This window comes from Botryllus schlosseri, chromosome 14 (genome assembly GCF_051294905.1).
Source record: "Botryllus schlosseri isolate E-star chromosome 14, Bs_hap1, whole genome shotgun sequence".
NCBI classification, from domain to species: domain Eukaryota; kingdom Metazoa; phylum Chordata; class Ascidiacea; order Stolidobranchia; family Styelidae; genus Botryllus; species Botryllus schlosseri.
The window spans coordinates 16,786,243-16,806,447 of NC_137249.1; the positions used below are offsets into that span (position 1 = coordinate 16,786,243).

At 40.6% G+C, this 20,205-nt stretch overlaps 1 protein-coding gene and 2 long non-coding RNA genes across 4 annotated transcripts in view; 2 read left to right on the forward strand and 1 right to left on the reverse strand.

Annotated features, from left to right (window-relative positions):
- Positions 1–20,205, forward strand: part of LOC145456459 (uncharacterized) — a 183,882-nt gene that overhangs the window by 20,794 nt on the left and 142,883 nt on the right. The gene's annotated exons all lie outside the window — the stretch shown is intronic.
- The window catches only part of LOC145456427 (uncharacterized), a 45,521-nt gene continuing 27,546 nt past the window's right edge, over positions 2,231–20,205 (reverse strand). For both annotated transcript variants that reach the window (XM_080334546.1, XM_080334548.1), the window contains exons 3-8: positions 18,918–19,134; positions 18,407–18,478; positions 12,526–12,642; positions 12,213–12,338; positions 4,864–5,017; positions 2,231–2,547 (exon numbers count right to left, since the gene is read on the reverse strand). In XM_080334546.1, the coding sequence (XP_080190672.1) occupies positions 2,280–2,547; positions 4,864–5,017; positions 12,213–12,338; positions 12,526–12,642; positions 18,407–18,478; positions 18,918–19,134 (954 nt within the window). In that variant the 3' untranslated portion in view covers positions 2,231–2,279. The remainder of the gene's footprint in view (positions 2,548–4,863; positions 5,018–12,212; positions 12,339–12,525; positions 12,643–18,406; positions 18,479–18,917; positions 19,135–20,205) is intronic.
- Positions 4,956–15,203, forward strand: LOC145456456 (uncharacterized). The gene is made up of 3 exons (XR_013920607.1): positions 4,956–5,092; positions 5,277–5,541; positions 14,979–15,203. It is a non-coding gene; the product is annotated as an uncharacterized LOC145456456 (long non-coding RNA).

Here is a 20,205-nt window from a genome sequence, read left to right on the forward strand (position 1 = left end):
GTATTTCATGTTGTTTGTTTGTATGACGTCATAATTGGTTGTATGCAATGTAGCTAGATGCATGTTTTTGAAATTCTCCATTTGCTGACGATTGCCCTTGAAGAGTGTCAGCTCGAAAAGCTGCGGGTTTTAATATATTTTGCAATGAATATATTATTAAAATGTATATTAAAGTTCTGTACCCCAAAGAGTCTCTTAAAATACCAATAATTATTGAAAATTTTACGATTTTCGTTTACTCATTCTGACGACAGGTAAGGCACTGCCTCACTTTTCTCCACTGACCCACGTCATTGACGTATTACACCTAACGGTGGGTATGTACTGTTGCAGTGACCACTGACCATGTATGGCTCCACATATGCAGGTGATCATGGATCCTCGCATTTAAAAAGAGCATCAACACCAGGGGTGGCCAACCTGCGGTCGTAGAACTATAATTGTGCGTCGTCTAGGCTTAATTAGATTAGCGCGAGTTAACGGCCGTTAACATCCAATTTGAATTTAGGAATTTTAAGTCAACTTGGAAATTTTCTTCTCGCTGCGCGCGATTTTGAGTGACTTGATTTTTCCATTCAACAAAATAGTATAATCTGAGCCCAACACTGAACAAATGTGAACCGCTGAGGAAAATGATGCGCCTGGTCAAGAAATACCACTTTGGAATCATGTACGTCTCACGAATAAACGTTTCTCTGGCACGTTTGGATGATTCCACTACATATTTTGGCTATTCCGACAATCTTGATGAGCGGTCAAGACTAAACAACATGCAGCAAAGTGAATAATAACAACCCGAAGATGCATCATCATTAATTATGTGATAAAAATTTTCAAAGACACTCCCTTCATCGGCTCCTTCGGAAATTCTGATCAGGTGGGCTGGGAAAAGATTAATATTTGCTCGAAATATGTGCAACTACCAATATCATCGACAAAATTAATTGATGAAGATGAAAAAAATTTCGCGCTCGGAATATCAGAAATCAACAATAGAATCACCTCGGCTCATGCAGCTTTCCAAACCTATAAATACCTGCTTCGAAACTTCAGAATTTGAATTGGTAGAAGAATAAAAATTTTAAATGCCTTTGTGAGAAGTCGACTCACATATGGCTGCGGCGTATGGTCTCTTTCGGAAAATCAAAGAAACGTGCTGGATGTCTGCTACGGACAATTTTTGCGAAAATGGTACATGGAGGCTACACTCGAAAGGGAACCGATAGCGCCTTTAAAATTAGTAATCAGAATCTTCATAGAATCGGTCGCACCGAAGATCTGTCATCATTCATTGATCATCAACAAGCTAAATTTCTTGCACACATAATTCGAAAACCTAATGACAGTGTCGTGAAGTCAATAACGTTTGAAGATGAAAGGAGAACGAAAAGGGGAAGACCTCCGCATCGCTGATAAACAATGAACGACACCGACATCGGGACATTCTCGAAAGCAGCACTTTCACGATAAATTTAATTGATAATTTGGAATTTTTGATGCTCTCTTTTTTCTTTGGATACTTCCATCACCTCGGTGATGGTACTCTTAGTCTGAACGCAGACAGAGCTAGATATATCCTAATACATAAGCAATATATGCATGTACCACGAATTCATTTGAATATGAAGGTGTTGTTCGTTCCATTATTAATAATATTCATCATCATTATCGACCAACAAAGGAGCAAAAACCAAATTCCGATGCTGAGTTTTCATGCTCCAGCGACGATGACAGCGGAACCATGAGATGACCTATGCCGTTTCCGCAGTTCAATAGAACTTCACCACGTTCTGGGAATCGCAGTATCCCTATATAAGCACAACGGCTTATCTTCTCGTCGTATCGCCAGGGACCTAGCGGAAAAGTCGACACAGAGGGAAACAAATTTTACAATGGAGAATTAGGTTTGACCTGCCCGAGTTCCAGCCCATGAGAATGAGAAGGTAAACTGATTTCTGTATATCATCGCGTCAATTTTATTTTTGAGTTCGTCGTTTAAACATGTTGGCTATGTCGAGCTCCGCCATGACCGACTCATATCAGTACTCTGATTTTGTTTACAAATATTTGGAATATTAATTTTTATAGCCATCGTCACACGAAACCTTTCTGATTTCTGATTTCTGAGTTACTGATTTCTACAGCTATCTCATCCTGTGATAATAAGTTGGGTGAAGAACCACTTTCCCTCAACAAGTATTTGGCACAAGGTATATATCAATGTAACGACTTCTATGCTCAATTTCGCATGAATTGTATATTCATTTATGGCGTAAACTTTATTCAACCGGCCGCTCACACATGGCTGGAAGCAGACCGTCGCATGGGGTATCTCCCAACGTGTCGCGGCCATTGAAAGCTTGAAACCAATTCAAACAATCCTCTCCTCCTGTTCCGAAATTATCCGGTTGATCAGTGCTCCACGTTGTGATGGCGGCGGACGTCAGCACTACAGAATCCTGAAAAATCCATGTGTCTTCGACGAGTGCATCTGTTCCCCCGACGAAGTAAAGTGTACCGTCTGGAACCCCCATAGTATTGTCGAAACTGGAAAGTTCAAATATTTCAGTTTGACCTCTTTTATTCATTCGATGTAATGTCGAATATAAATAGCGGGAATCAATGAAACAATCAAGCGCACCTATTATCAAGCGTCCAGTCTATATGGAAATATCTCTCTAATTCTACGACGTCTGACACCAGTTCCGTTAAGGTGGCAGATTGTTGTTGTTAAAAACACGATGTGTAGGTATAAACTGCTGCGTAAGACGATTAGGGCAAGTTTAACACGATTGAGCAATGATAACACTGGTCAACAGATATTTTTAGGCAGACAAAGTAAGAGTGATTTTGGTGGTTCTGAAGGGCGCTGATTCCGACTATGGCCTCAGTTTTTTCAATTTGGCTCTTGTTTTGGAGATAGCCCATGGGTCTATTTTGACCAAAATCTCTCATTTTCGCTGTAGTGGCTGGATAGAAAATCGGCTCAGTCGTACTATAAAGTTTAGAAAAATAAATTTACTTTTTATTTTCACACACAGAACACTCTTTTAAATCAAAATACAGCAACAGTACTATATTTAGGGGTATTAGATATATCATAGTTATAGACTTTCCTGGATATCATGTACATAAATGAACCCAAGTCGTGTATAAAAGTAGGCTATTTATCTAGATCAGTGGTTCTTAACCTTGCCACCTGCACCCCCCAAGGGGCGCTGCCGATTTTGAAGGGGGCGGAAACGCTCAGGGGACGATATGGGGGGCGCTGGGCTCAGGGGGGTGATATGGGGGGGGGGGGCTGAAGAAAAATGGCTTCGCAGTAGATGATGTAGTAGTAGGACATATCCTTAATGAGTATCCAGAGCAAATTAACATTCCACAAAACATGTCAAATTTCGCAGTTTTTGGTCGCGCCACGCGACGATGTTTGCTACATATGTTTTCATAAATGTTATGGGTTATTATAATTCGTGTAAAATGAATTGCGCATACGTTTGTATCGTCAATTTCGCGTTAAGATACTGCCGTCACGCTTCGACCTGCGTGAGTTATGGAGTCTGTGACAAACGATTTAGGGGGTGCAAAGTAAATTTGGATCGACATATACATTTTTCTATATCATCTTACAGACTAAAAAACCCTCAATCATTTTTGATATGAATTATAGGGCTTGTATCAGGGTATATAATGGCACATATTTTTTTGAATCAATACCATCCTCGAGTGGACTATTTTCAATTCAATTACCATATTTATAGGGTGGGGGACCTATGATACCATAGCCAAATCAAGCAAAATAGATGGACCAGCTAATCACTTAACAGCAGAAACTCGCCTACATATATATAGGCTGTAAATCATAGTTACCTGTGGTGTTTTATCGCTATTACGAGGTATTTGAAAGTCAGAATGTCGATTTGCGGGTAATATGTAGGTGGTATTAATTTTTTCAGTTTCGGTGGAAATCAAAACGTGATTTTATCCCAACATTTGAGTTGATATAATCTATTTTATTCCTCTAGGGGGCGACGAGACATTCTTCATTGGCATGCTGTAGCTTAGATTATAGTACACAACAAAACATTGGACCCACCGAGTGGGGACCGATGACACGTTCGAGCAATGAATTTAAAACATTTATAAATATTTTTTGAAAAGGGGATATCCATGTAAATGTCCGTAATAGTTAGAGCTTGTATCCAAGTGTTGAGAGAGCAAAAGATTCGCTATTCTCGGCTGAAGATTTGAGGGCCAGAGATCATTTTGCAATTTTTGATCCATCGGTACCACATCTCCCCTATACCTTTGCATACATGGAAACATGTTGCAAACATGGCCGGCATATATTTCGCGCCTAGCCCGAAGAAAAATTTCGAGATTTGACAGATTTTGTCGACTGTCAATCTGCAATAAGAACTCTGGGATATACAAAACTGCTGTTGTACTGCGTCCCTACTGTACCCTCTACTGCAACGGCATTTTTCTTCAGCGCCCCAATACCGCCCCGGATTTAAGCACCACATATCGCCCCCTGAGCGTTCCCGCCCCCTTAAAGATCCAAAACGCCCCTGAGGGGGGGGGGGGGGGGCGGTGATGGCGGCAAGGTTAAGAAGCACTGAATTAGACGATTGCTGGCATTCCGTAAGAACCAAAATCAGCTCTTTGTGACATATGGAACAGGAAGCTCCGAAATGCTTCGAGACCCAATTAAAATAGCTTCGCCGACTCGCTGGTTGGGAAGCACTGCTATAATTGTTTCTTTTTTAAAGCGAATCTTTAAATTGTCATGTTTCGTATACAAAAACGTATGTGAGCTAGCCGTAGATTCACGTCATCTATAAACTAATTCCTCTGACCAACCCGCTGAGCTCGCCACTTCTTACTGCTACCGTCGCGAGACGCGACCCAAGACTTGAGCAGGATGACGACTGAACTCCATAATTTTCCGCGGCAGGGAGGTATTTGTATTCGTGTCCGTTTGAGTGTCGATACCAGCCGTCACTCGTGAACCCAACTGCAAAAACAAACGCTTTGAAGTATCGAGACAAAACATAACTGCATTTCAAGAACAGAATTATGCATCGAAAATGTGAGTAGATCAAAAATATGTAAAAGTCTTCATTTACTCTAAAGCCGGGGTCATCAACATGCGACCCGCGAGGTCATATTTTGCGGCCCCCGATTTCATTTGAGATTGAGGATGAAGGCTTTGTAAAGCATATGAAACGCTGAAATTGATTTCAGTTTTAAAGTATTGCTATTGTTTGTCACAGATAGCTATTATCCTGTGCCCACCATCACCATATTCCTCACTAGCTGAAACGGCTAAGACGATGGAAACAGCATTTCATCGAGGAAAAATATCGATATAAAGTGGCATACTGCCTTAACGTGCAATGGCCCAGATACTGCCAAGACCGAGACCACTTAAACCACTTAAAAACGGTTTCGGGCTTCTCCACAAGATCAAGCGAGGGGATAGTCATCCAGCTAGCACCGTGTCTTGCTAGCCCCATATCGATTCCTAAGTCGCTGAAAGTGAGTTGTTAGGCCTATCATCCGCAGCTCTTTGTTATTGTATTTTTATTTCTCTATTGATATGTTGCGGCGATAAAAGGCCATATATATATATTTAAAAAAAACGTAAGACCTTGGTAGCTTCCTAACCCTATTTAACGTCTATTCGTAAATGCATACAATTTTATTTGTTGCGCGAGCTTTCGGAAAGGCGCTCCTTCATCAGCACCTGATGATTTGCGAATATCGTTTGCACAGGCACCTTCAGCTATTTTAGTACCAACTTCGTAAACTTTATATCTCCCGTTGTTACCTCTCTAGAATCACTTACATTCGTTAGCAATACTCAATGCTTTAATTTTAATATTTTGGTATAAAATCTGAGTGTATACTGTATGTATATGTATCAGCATGAGGAAAAGGAGGTTAGAAACGAAGTGCTTTGAATTTTTTGGTACTCTCAAGTAGATTTCGTTTATACTTATACTTACTACTTGATCAAGCTCTTATCTGTTTAGACTACTCACACTTTTAACTGAAATTTTTGTGCAAAACTGCACATTATTACACATTGAATTCGGAAAAGAATATGCTGGTATTAGTAAAATCGTCATAAATACTGGGCTAAATAAGCCCCGAATGACGCCTATGGTATCCGAATATACAATTGAGTATATTCATGTTGAAATGAACCCGAATATTTTCGGCTGACACTCGTCAGGGGTAATCGTCAGAAACTACTAGAGAATGGGAAAGAACATTGTATATAAACGATCATATCACAAAATATGACGTCACCGGCATTAAATTTTGAATAATCATACAGATTTCGCGTTGTTGGGAGATATCGGTAACATTTTCATTTGGGTGCCTTGGAGTCGACTTTTACCAAAATACACCGATCAAGTGTGTGCGTACAGAAATAGTTCGTGTAGCATATGAAAATAGTACACTGAGCTTAAGCACTCTCTTCGCCCCGATTATTTGAAATTTCATGTCGGTGACGTCATCTTTTATGATACGATTGTTGATATACATACAATGTTCTTTCCAAATCTCTCCTACACTTGCTGTCGATTACGCCTGACGAGTGTCAGCCGAAAATATTTGGGTTCATTTCAATATGAATATTCTACTCAATTGTATATTAATGTTCCGTACCTCAAAGAAGCTCTGCAAGTAGGTTATCTCAATACGTTTTCGAAAAACGAACCTCTTTGTAGTGTAGTAGTCAAGTAGAAGTAGAAGTAACGCAATAACTTTCTACCTAATTAAAAGAGGAAGCAGTGACTTCTAAGACATGTTTAAACTGCTTGAAGGTGAAACAGGGGCAGTCTAACACAGCTCTTACAGGTAATATCACACATAAAAGGGATAGAAACGTCGACTTTCTACTTGCTGCTTTACAAAATCCAAAGTGTGAAAAGCAAGTGTTGTCCCGAAAAAATGCAAGAGTAGAAGGAGATGCAATCGAAAAAAATAATCAAACAAGCAAGTCGTGCAAGAAGACAAAACGTACGTAAATACAACGAAAAAGTAGAAATACTCCGTTACTGATCACTAGGGCTGGGCCAAGTCGAGTACCTGAGTGATTCGATTCTGAATCACGTAAAATGCTTCGAGTCTAGTCGAGTAATCGAGTATCACTCATTATGACGTCATAGCAGAATATTATTTGTCAAAGTTCAAATATGTACCTTTTAAGCGACCACAAAGAATATAATGCCTGTTATCCATCATATTAAGGATACGTTGTTATTTTTTTCGACCATACCGATTTCATTGCACTTGGTGACAATATATTGTGGGATGATCATGACTACGGAAATGTGCTATTTTCAGTAACGTTCGTAGCTTTGTACTACATGTTTCGTATGCTACGATACGTCCAATCAAGGTTTCAAGGCTTCAACAGTGAAATTAGCATAAACTCGTTGATCGCTGATAAACTTCTCGTTGATAAATCAACTTTCAGAGGTGAGGAGCGTATAATTTCAGTACTCGAAAAAATCGTCTTTTAATACTCGACTCGAATCATTAAAATTAATACTCGATTCAGATTCGAGTAGTCGAATCATTGTGCCCAGCCCTACTGATCACCAATCTAGAAACCATATTTCGTCTTTGACAAAGCTTCAAAATTGACCAGAAAATAATTTCGCTTCAAAGGCAGTGGAAATAATGTAATGAAAGAAATCTTCTGCATAATCAGATAGAGTATAGATACTGATTAGTGGCGATGATCTGCTCGTAAGGCTACGTTAAACACACGAATAAGCTCTTTCATGGGGCGCGAACTATCGTATTTAGCTCGCTTACGGATGCGACATTCATTATGCTCATGCTCATGCATATATGTAGGCGTACTTCGTATACGCGCTTCGCGTACACGAAGTCAAGCGACGGTATAATACGTGAAAATGGGTTTGAATTGATCTCCTGATTATCGAGGCTCCGGCGGCCCAGACAAAGTGCTCTTACGGCCCTCTTATTACGGGTGCACACTGCACATGTAGCTCATGCCGATGAGAAACCTGATAGTAATGACAAGGTTGCAAAATCGGCCCTTTTTAAAGGCAGTTCCCCCCCCCCCCCACAAAAAATACATATTCTTCGGCACGTTGGCCCACTGTTTCCGATATTTCACTCATTTTGGAAGCAGTGGGCACATACTATCAAACTAGCTATATCTAAATCAGTGGTTCTTAACCTTTTTTCTTCCAGCGCCCCCTTTCAAAAATTATCGTGCTCCAGCGCCCCCCAACTTCATATTGTAAGGAATGTAATAATAGGCTTACCATATTTTGGAAATCAAAAAAGAGGACACTTTTTCAGAAATTTTCCACTTGCAAAACCGGAGTGACATTTTCAAAATTCGGTTAATTTTACCCACTTTGTGATCGGTTGACTAAAAAAAAAAAAAAAAAAAAAAAAAGGTCATCTTTTCCGCTCAGATCCCAAAATAACGTTTTTTACTCCACATCGTCAGGTGGATGACTAAAAAAAAAAAAAAAAAAAAAAAAAGGTCATTTTTTCGCTCAGAGCTAAAATCACCGTTTTTCACCCGCCGGAGCTTCATTTCTGTGCTATTTTGTGGCATATCACTCGCAATTTGCTCTAAAATTTGAATTTAGATTCTACTGCAATACCATTTTTCTCCAGCGCCCCCCATACCGCCCCCCTGAGCCCAGCGCCCCCCATATCGCCCCCTGAGCTTTTCCGCCCCCCTTCAAAGTCGCCAGCGCCCCCTGGGGGGCGCTGTGGGCAAGGTTAAGAACCACTGATCTAAATGAATGTCTTTCCGAAATCGAGACTTGAAGGTGATATTAGGATGTTGTAGGGCTGTAGGCAGTGTTGTCACAGAATTTCACTATAGAAATTAAACATGAAACGGCAACGACCGATTTTGCAGCTTCGTTCCGCTTCGCTGAGGCTGGAGTGGGGAATTGTTTTGCGTAAGCGACTGTAGGATTTCTGGCAATCAAAAAGCTATCTTCCCGAGCGCAGAAATTGCTGAAATTGGTCTTGATCGAAAGCTACTGTTGCACCGATTCCGAAAATAAAAATTAAAATAATGACCAGGCACTGATCCACCTAGAATCCGTCCTCCAAGTCTGAAATATCGGCATTGTTCAGAACAATCGGGTAACCGCAAGACAATCGCCACAACAATGATCCGTTGCGACTCTCCGATTGTTCGAACAATGCCGATATTTCAGACTTGGAGGACGGATTCTAGGTAGATCGGTGCCTGGTCATAATTTTAATTTATATTTTCGTAATCGGTGCAACAGTAGCTTTCGATCAAGACCAGATTCAATAATTTCTGCGCTCGGGAAGATAGCTTTTGGATTGCCAGAAATCCTACAGTCACTTATGCCACACAATTCTCCACTCCAGCCTCGGCGAAGCGGAACGAAGCTGCAAAATCGGCCATTGCCGTTCCATGTTTAATTTCTATGATGTCACAGTCGCTATGGACCAATGCTTCTCGTCATGACGCATGAATGCTTGTATTGGCGCTTCCAAGTTATTGCTGCATGTTAATATCAAAACTTGATATATGATCTCGTTCATCATCATCAGCCGGACGTTTGGTGCCTATACGACCAAACTATTCGAACTTTCACAACTTATCCGCGAATTAATTCATTTCAAACTCAAGTTGCCATCGACTCACGATATCCTCATTTGTTCGACAACGTCAATCAACATATATTCACTGTATAGCGGCACACTACATTCACACTGCTATATATGTCATTGGTATAACTATATCGCACTAGTATTAGCATTACGCATATAATATACACAATGCTATCAACAGGTGTAGTCAGTGGCGGCTCGTGACAATATCGGGTGGTGGGGCAAGGGCTGCAAGCGACTTTTATCAACATGACGTCACAATGGCGTTTTCCAACGTAAACAAGTAACTTAATGATGGTACGGTAACATGAATTTCCCGGCAACAGTGATTTTAACAGTGGCGGCTCGTGACAATATCGGGTGGTGGGGCAAGGGCTGCAAGCGACTTTTTATCAAGATGACGTCACAATGACGTTTTCCAACGTAAACAAGTAACTTAATGATGTTACGGTAACATGAATTTCCCGACAACAGTGATTTTAACGTATGTGCCACGAGAGGTCTGCCGGTGAGCTGTGACTTGAAGTGTGGTAACTGCGTAAACGGCGTACGGAACAAAGATTCAACGCGGTTCATGTTCGCACTAGACCTGACTAATTATCTGCAGAAATGGAAATGACTATAACTCGAGAGATTGCGTAAGCCTAATTGGAAAGGTCAACGAGTTCGGACACATACCCAATTGTTATCTCATACATTGGGCCTGTCATATTGAATCCAAAACATCATTCTGAAGAACCAAGAATAGCAGTCTCGGAAACTCGGTCTCGGTACAGCATAGGAGATTTTGGCCTTGAAACTGGAGACTGTAACACGACACATATGGTTTTATTACTGTCTATAGGTCTGCTGCGAAATCGCCTTTGGAAAATATATTACCGAATATATACGTGGGTGAAAGCCGTACACTGTTACATGACATCATCGAGAAGTAGCCTCATGGCCCTTTTCGGTATGGTACACTGTCAAAATAATGCAAACAGACCGAATTTTGCGTAAAATTTACTGAGGAATAGGCTGATCAAGTGATCAGCTGTTAGCCGGCATCGAAAACGAAATAGCTATCGCGCTTGACAGGGGGTTGTAAGCAAATGGCTTGAAGGCCACAATTTCACGGTGAAATTGACATTGGAGAATATAATATCAAAGTAAATATTTGAATGCAAATGAGAATGATATCATCATCTCGTCACCTATCTCAGTATGGAACACAGTTAACGTTACCACAGATACACCGGCTTCTGCGTGAAATCCGCAATGCGTTGTAGGCTAAAGTGTCAGATCTGAGCACATCTCTACCATATTCGACCTTGATAACGAAATTACTGCCCTAATCATTGAGTGTCAACCTTGAGACTTGGCACAGCGTTCGATACTAAAATCAAAACACACCGTGCAAAATCTCATGACAGATCTAGGTAAGGAGCATCGTTAAAATCAATAGAGACCAATACCGGCTTTGCGTAAAATCTGTTAGCGATAAATGACGAGTCAGCTCTCACTCGACTTAGGAAACGAAATTACCACTAACATAGTTCAGTGACAAACTTAAAACTTGGTACAGCGTTCGATACTAACATTAAGACTTACCGTGCCAAATGTCATAACCGATCTCAGTATTGAACATCGTCAAAATCAATGGATACCAATACCGGCTTTCGAGTAAAATCTGTTTGCGATACATGACGGATCAGCACACACTCAACTTCGGAAACGGATTTACTACCCTAAACTTTAAGTAGAAACCCTGAAACTTGGGGCAATGTTAAATACCACCATCACGACATGACATACCAAGTTTCAAGAGTTTTCATGGTGTGAAACACCATCAAAATCGACCTATACCAGCAAAGGTCGACTAAACGCATGTGACGGTAACCGAGTTCAGATATAGTTACGATTGTTACATCACACCTTAGGGGCACAGACCTATTGAGCCCCGGTTGCTCGGTAATATTATGAATAGGAGAGAGTAAATCACCGTTTCTTTATTGTGCGCGGCCTTGAGAGAATAGACAGTCAAAGCTTGTTATGAGCGCAACCGGGGCAAGCCCCGGCTAGGCATTCGCAAAGCGAAAACACAGAAGAGGATTCGATTTTCGCAGAGACTTCGCTATATATGGGCATTTACAAGCGAAAGGACAAGAAGAATACGATTTTCGCTGTGATTTCGGTATGTATAGATTGTTGTGCGTCTATAAATGGTAAAGAATTGTTATTGAACAGAATTTTAGGTGGGGCAATGCCCCAGTTGCCCTATAGGACGAGCCGCCACTGGGTGTAGTGGATTTGGTGTCCTACAACAGTATTAACAATATAAATCTGGAATTCCTTGTGATTGACAAGAGGTCTATGGGTAATATTGCCACGTTATTGTGTATCGCTTAACAACGAAATGAGCGTTATTGAACGATTTGGGCGTTTTTACCCAGTTAAGCCTTTTTTGGCCTTTTTTTGACACTGTTTGGCCCTTTTTGACAAAAGGTGTCTGGCAACCCTGAGTGATGACAAGTAACAATTCATGACATGATAAATCTGAAGTTAACCTGCATTTGGATAGCAATCCTCTTCTTCAGTTTGAAAACCGGTTACACATTGTCGAGTTCTTGATTGTTTTTCGTCCACAACATTTGGGGTAACGCAGGTGCTCCAAGTTGACCATGACATACATTCTGTGATAAACGACAAACCATCAATATTATATGCCACTCCCTCACATGTATAAAACTGTGACTCTTCGGACTAATTTCTGCTTCGAGAACTGTTTTTTTTAGAACGAATCGTGATTTGGTCACGTATCTGAAGCGGTTCAATTAGAATTCCACGATTGCAGAAGTTTAATTCAAGAAATATTCTTACCGATAGAACATACTCCCTCTTCCGTTTCCAGTCTATTAGGACACTGTCGATTACGAAATCTTTTGTCTTGAAAATTACACTCCGTCCAACTTCCCCAGCTGACCGTACAAGCGGACGCTAAAGATCGACGTCGCATTATTACTGATCTCGGTGATCTCAGTTCAAAGAACAATTGCTAGTATCTTATATTAACTAGGGTTGCCATGCGTCCGGAATTTCCCGGACACGTCCGGAATTTCACTGTTGAAAGTAGCGTCCGGGAGGAATTTTTAAAGTATGCCAAATGTCCGGAATTTTGAAGACTTGACGTATGCTCATAATTTTTTCGTAAATCAACATAAAAACATTATTTTAGGGAATATCTATGCTGTGCTGATGCATGATATTTTTCCACTCGCTGCGCGCGATTCACCATCACATTTATTTATTTTAATATGAGTACTACCACCCTCGCCAAAACTGCAATAAAATATAAAAAATATAAATAAATTACAAAATATAGATAAAAACAACCTTCATTTACTGGAATAAGTCTAACTGTAATCGCAATTATACGAGAACGGTATATTCCTAGATATCGTTAAGGCCTATTGAATGCTTTATTCAAAGATAGCGGTTCCAAACCCGGGGGTCGTTTGCCTTTATTCTAGGGTTCGCGAATATGTTGAACGTAATCAGCTTCCAAAATAGCCCGTAAGTAAGTCTGGGCAAAGGCGCTGACTTCTTTTAGTAATCAGCTCGTCAAATTTTAATGCGGGTCAATGAACATTTTCAAATTGAAGATGGAGTCGCGACCATAAAAGGTTGGAAACCACTGGATGTGGGGTATTTATAAAGCTCCGTGGTGCGCACCGGCATAAGGCTGACAAACAATTTTATCGGTGGGACATGAACTATTGAACATGACTTAACGATGTACGATTACGCTCCCTGTATTTTCGACCTCATCATCCTCCACAAGCTCTACCCCTAACTCTGATATTGTGGGTGGAGAGTAGTAACTATATAGTAATATATGGAACAACCAATATTATTGACAGAATTCATTCAAAAAATTTAACGACCAGATGCATACAGAACCCAGATTGATACAGCAACTAACCCTCCCAGAAGTTGCATCGATTAGCCTATGGTGGGCTCAAAGTTATTGTTTATTTGGGCGGGAAAGGGCTGAAAAAATGTGGGTTCGGTCGCGATTACGCAATACACAGCCACATATTCCTGAACCGGATCGTGACCACCCCTGGTCTATGAGCAAAGCTTTGCTAGTGTGACGTCACAGTTCACTTTGAAATACACAAGTGGGCGCTAAAGAGTGTCCGTAATTTGGGTCACAGAAATATGGTAACCCTAATATAAACCCAATTCATTTTTTGGAGCATATGATAGTGGGCTTGGAAGTAAGTCATACACTCGTGATACTGTTGCTTTATTCCAGTCAATAATTACGTTCGACAGGTTTTTATAGTTTATATCCATAATTGACACAGTTGCCTGACAATTCATAGTGTGGCAATTGAGCATATGCCGGTGATATTTTCGTACGGTCGTCGCTCATAGAGTTGCTGATACAAGAGCATTTTGACCTTTTTTATTGTATTGGTATACATTGTGCTTCAAATAGGCAACTATGGTGATTTATAGGGATGGTGTGAACCTATGAAAGTTTCAGGTTCGTGCGAACGCAAACCTTTTTGAAATGTTCGGTGTGAACGCCAACGTGAACTTCGTGACGTCACGTGACGTCATATTGCTTATTCTAACCCTACATTTCAATGAAGTGATAGATATTACGTACAAGATACCTAGCGACGACTCGGGTCACATGATGCAACAATGCTGAAGTACATACTGACTTTTTAAACGTGGCCAAATGTATCAACTGGAGCAATGAAAAGATACAATAATCCCATAAAATCAATATCTTCTGTCGCTTTGCCAACAATTTCGACGAGGACTTGCAAGACAATGTAAGCTTACGCCTTAACGGTCTAGGCCAGACCGGACAATGTATTACGCGTCAGAGTAGGCCTACGTTGATATTGTGCAGAGTGTAAAACGGGTTTTACCCCATTAACAAGTTACACAGCAGTAGTCAACACCCCAAACGCACGGATTTGGTTTTTATGATAGCCTACAATAAACATATGAAATCGAGATGGACACCGCACGCTTGCAAGATTTTTTGCATCAGACAACGAGATTAATTTCATTGGTTGGTTGAATGAGCATCATTCGCTGACTATCTACCTACTGAAAGGGTGACGAAGCCCCGACGCGAATTATGGGTTAAACTTTGCCCATAATTTTGCAGAACCAAAGCGAATAAGGCATGCTTAGAACTAAATGGTATTTGCATGGTGGATTGGGAGGGCCTGTGACCGAATTATACTGTATACTGCACTAGGCCTTTACAAGCAATAAACCTTCGAAAATAACGTATTTCACTCTAGATGCTGTGTGATTTTGGGTCAAGTTCACAGCAGAGAGTCACTGAATATTCACAAACAGAAAGCTGAATATTTCGAGCAAACTTTTGTAACGAAACAGGTAAAATTTTTGAGATTGTCAAGGTGCATGCTCGATTGCTCGTTTAGTATTGATTTGTTATGTTGCCAGGCCCATGCATATAGAGGGGCCCGCAGTGGAAACGCAATAAATGTCAACCTAAGATATAATGATGTGGAAATTTTAATAGATGAAAAAGGTTAACAGTGCAGAACCTACCAAAGTTCGTTTGTGAACGTGAACCTATAAATTTCCGAGGTTCACACCAGTGGCGGCTCGTTCTATAGGGCAACTGGGGCATTGCCCCACCTAAAATTCTGTTCAATAACAATTCTTAACCATTTATAGACGCACACCAATCTATATATACCGAAATCACAGCGAAATCGTATTCTTCTTGTCCTTTCGCTTGTAAATGCCCATATATAGCGAAGTCTCTGCGAAAATCGAATTCTCTTCTGTGTTTTCGCTTTGCGAATGCCTAGCCGGGGCATGCCCCGGTAGCGCTCATAACAAGCTTTCACTGTCTATTCTCTCAAAGCCGCGCACAATAAAGAAACGGTGATTTACTCTCTTCTATTCATAAAATTACCGAGCAACCGGGGCGCAATAGCTCTGTGCCCCTAAGGTGTGATGTAACAATCGTATCTATAGCTGAACTCGGTTACCGTCGTATACGTTTAGTCGACCTTTGCTGGTATAGGTCGATTTTGATGGTGTTTCACACCATGAAAACTCTTGAAACTTGGTATGTCATGTCGTGATGGAGGTATTTAACACTGCCCCAAGTTTCAGGGTTTCTACTTAAAGTTTAGGGTATAGTAATTCCGTTTTCGAAGTTGAGTGTGTGCTGATCCGTCATGTATCGCAAACATATTACTCAAAAGCCGGTATTGGTATCCATTGATTTTGACGATGTTCAATACTGAGATCGGTTATGACATTTGGCGCGGTAAGTCTTAATGTTAGTATCGAACGCTGTGCCAAGTTTTAAGTTTGTCACTGAACTGTGTTAGTGGTAATTTCGTTTCCTAATTCGAGTGAGAGGTGACTCGTCATTTATCGCTAACAGATTATACACAAAGCCGGCATTAGTCTCTATTGATTTTAACGATGGTCCTTACCTAGATCCGTCATAAGCTTTTGCACGGTATGTCTTGATTTTAGTATCGAACGCTGTGCCAAGTCTCAAGGTTGACACTCAATGATTAGGGCAGTAATTTCGTTATCATGGTCGAGTATGGTAAAGATGTGCTCCGATCTGACACTTTAGCCTACAACGCAAAAGCCGGTGTATCTGCGGTAACGTTAACTGAGATGATGATATCATTCTCAGTTTGCATTCAAATATTTACTTTATATTATATTCTCCAATGTCAATTTCACTGTGAAATTGTGGCCTTCAAGCCATTTGCTTACAACCCCCTGTCAAGCGCGATAGGCCGATAGCTATTTCGTTTTCGATGGCGGCTATAACAGCTGATCACTTGATCAGCCTATTCCTCAGTAAATTTTACGCAAAATTCGGTGTTGGACTGTTCGCATTAATTTTGACAGTGTACCATACCGAAAAGGGCCAAGAGGCCACTTCTCGATGATGTCATCTAACAGTGTAGGCTACTAAGTTTAAGGCTTTCATTCACGTATTTATTCGGTAATATATTTTCCAAAGGCGATTTCGCAGCAGATTTACAGTCTCCAGTTTCAAGGCCAAAATCTCCTATGCTGTACCGAGACCGAATTTCTGAGGCTGCCATGCTTAGTTCTTCAGAATGATGTTTTGATTTCAATATGACAGGCCCAATCTATGAGACAACAATTGCGTATCCGTCCGAACTCGTTGACCTTTCCAATTTGGCTTACGTTATCTCTCGAGTTATAGTCATTTCCATTTCTGCAGATAATTAGTCAGGTCTAGTGCGAACATGAACCGTGTTGAATCTTTGTTCTGTACGCCGTTTACGCAGTTACCACACTTCAAGTCACACCTCACCTCTTACCGTACCATCATCAAGTTACTTGTTTACGTTGGAAAACGCCATTGTGACGTCATCTCGATAAAAAGTCGCTTGCAGCCCTTGCCCCACCACCCGATATTTTCACGAGCCGCCACTGGTTCACACACAGAACGCGAACATGAACCTCACGTTCACACCATCCGTAGTAATTTACACCATGTCGATATTTCAAGGTTGAACACCCCTGCACTAGAGTAATGACCATGGGACCATAGAAGATATGAATTGTCCGTACTAGAGCAGCGGTTCTTAACTAGGGCTCCATGGAGCATTCGGGGATACGAAGCACCGATGCCGAGGGTGCGAGACATAGTGTGAAATTATACGCTATTTATAGCCCAAAGTCGTTTCGCAAATCAACATAAACTTGAATATTTTCGTGCGGATTTATTCAACTCGAGAGTTTTCTTCGCACCGTGTGTCAGTAGATCTGTAGCTTTCAATTTGGATACTTTTCCCTCCCTCAAAATTATAGCATCTCCACGGTACAAATTCGGTCCTCCGAGTAAAATAATCCGCACTGCGGGAAGAAATGCGAAATTGAATCGCGTGCGTCTCAGAAAAAAATATTGTTTCAGTTGAGTAGCGAGAAGTCTACTTGTCGTCAAGAAATAACAACATGCTTCAATATAGTAATAGTAATTAATACCAATGGACCCGCCCGAAGCTAACTGGCGAGGACCTCATACCCGAATGGTTGTTTTTTTAGACTCCTTCGACTTCTACTCGAACAGCTTTTCGACAAAACCATCAACTATTTATTATTTGAATATTGAAAAGTAGAAAGCAGTTTTTAGTCAGTTTGCATCAATTGTATGAGTGAAATTGTCCGGTATCACCGTAACGGAATATATCTTTGAATATTATATCTATTCGCATGCGTCATTTATCATTTTCCGTTGGTCGGGAAGATATATTTTTCAATTCCGAAAGTAGGCACCTCAGATTTATCTTCTGAGAAGTATGCGACCTGCTGACCACCTACTTGAGTACTTTTCAGACCTCTCATTTTCTACTTCGTCTCGAAGTAGTTTTTATGTCTATTTGAAAATTACTATTTCTACTTGTAGTTGATTATAAATTTACTGCGAGTGTCATTATATTTTATCCACTTCGTCCAGATTCGTCAAAAATATCCACTATAACTTCACATAACACTGTTAAGTGTTAAGCGACATCGTCAGAGTATATCCTAAATTAGCTGGCATCACTGCAATAGGTCACCCCGCTGTTCTAGCCACAAATATCATAAATATACATACGACATCAGGCATTTGTCACTTCACTGTTGGCGCCATAAAGGTGAAAGATCTATAACTTAAGCTTCATCGTTTTGACAATGGACCTATACTTACTTGTTGCTTCGATGATCACTGTTTGTGGTAGCGGAGTCAAAATGTTCGATAATCCTGATAGAATTGATGTGCCTAAAACATGGCGAGGTGCATTTGTTAAACCGAACGGTTCAATACAGGAAACTATCCGATATGCTTATCATAACGCACCAGAGTATTTAACGGCTATAGGCCAGGACCGTAACTACCGCACCCAAACCCCCTATTTAGGGGGGCGAGCTTGAAGGAGGCCCAAAATTATTTTGTAAATGAACATAAATTACCTATTTATTTTTCGAAAATTTACGCAACAATTTATTTGAACTTTGGTTTATCCCTCTATGGGGGCTCAAGACCAACTTTCTTCTTTTTTTTGGGGGGGGGGAGGGGGGGGGGGAGGGGGGTGACGAAGTGCTCTTTGGTTCCTGATATTGGCCTACATGTAGAAGTACACTTGGTCACTTGAAATTTTCGTCTTCGTGTAATACAGTCGTTTCAGATTGAGGATAAAGTTCAGACAGCGGAAACTTACTTGTATCTCGAAATAGGAGGTACAGCAATAACCCAATATTTCCAGAAGAGCTCTCTGAACGTGATGACGATGATCTCGGTTGGCTATATGGGCTTGGGACAAGAATTACTCTTCTTCTATTATCGGTTTGGTATGGCTGTCTTCTTTGAGTGACGACACGATAGGGCATTTGTTGAAATGGTTGTCTCACCTGACCAATGACCGGATATCGAAGTTGCTGAAATGTAACAATTAAAATCCGTATGTCTTCACGAAAACGATGGACTTGTTGCCGAACGATCCGGAGTACATTATGTTTTGAAATCACCATCATATTAATAAATATGTGTCTGTTGCAGGGACCTTGTACACCAGTGGTTCTTAACCTTGTCTTTGCCTTGTTTTTAGTACATGCATGAGGTAAAAACTGGGTGCAGCATTCCCGCTATTTTATTGAGCTAAATTCAATGTTTGTAATGCGAATAAATTATAGGACAATACCACATTTCCGTTCATTTTCTGGTTGCACAAAGCAATAAAACAATCAAATGCAACTTTACCGTATCGTCAATCGCAGAGGTAAAATCGGCGTGTGTACATTGGGCTCGAACCCGATAGGTATGTGGTCATCATTATGTGAGTTTTTCGTTGATAAATGGCGGATTATCCACCAATCAAGGATAATCCGAGAAATTTCAACGAAAAACTCCAATAACTCCGCTTCTACTGGTCGGAATTGACACAAATTTGTTTTGCAACGTCTATGAAGACAGCTCAACAATTTTATGGGGTTGGCAGAAAAATTTGGAAATTTTTTTTTTCAATTTTCCATAATAAATTAAAAATTTTAATTGGATCTGCGGAGGCCTTTACTGGTTGGAATCGAGTGAAATTTGGTGAGCAAGGTTTTCTACTGCAACCTGACGATTTAAGAGGTGACCGGCTTGAATCGGAAAAAAAAGTTATTTTTGAACAGCCCTAATACACACTCGGCAAAACTTGTCCATCATCTTCAGTAGCCTACAAGCTACCACCCTTAAAATATGGGTGGCGCTTCATCACGTAAATTTCTGAAAAGGGGCAGGAGGAAAAAAAGTTGGGAACCACCGGTGTACAGCAACCTCTACTTTTATCATTGGTTAGTTACTTTCGCTTGTAAATGAAAAGAAATCACGGATATACTTCTACTTCTAGTAAAGAGGTAGTCAAAGTAGTCAAGAAAGCAACACAAGTAGAAGTAGAAGTAGCGACGAAAAAATCTACTCAAGTACAAGTAGAAGGTGTAGGGAGCTTGATTCATATTGATGCA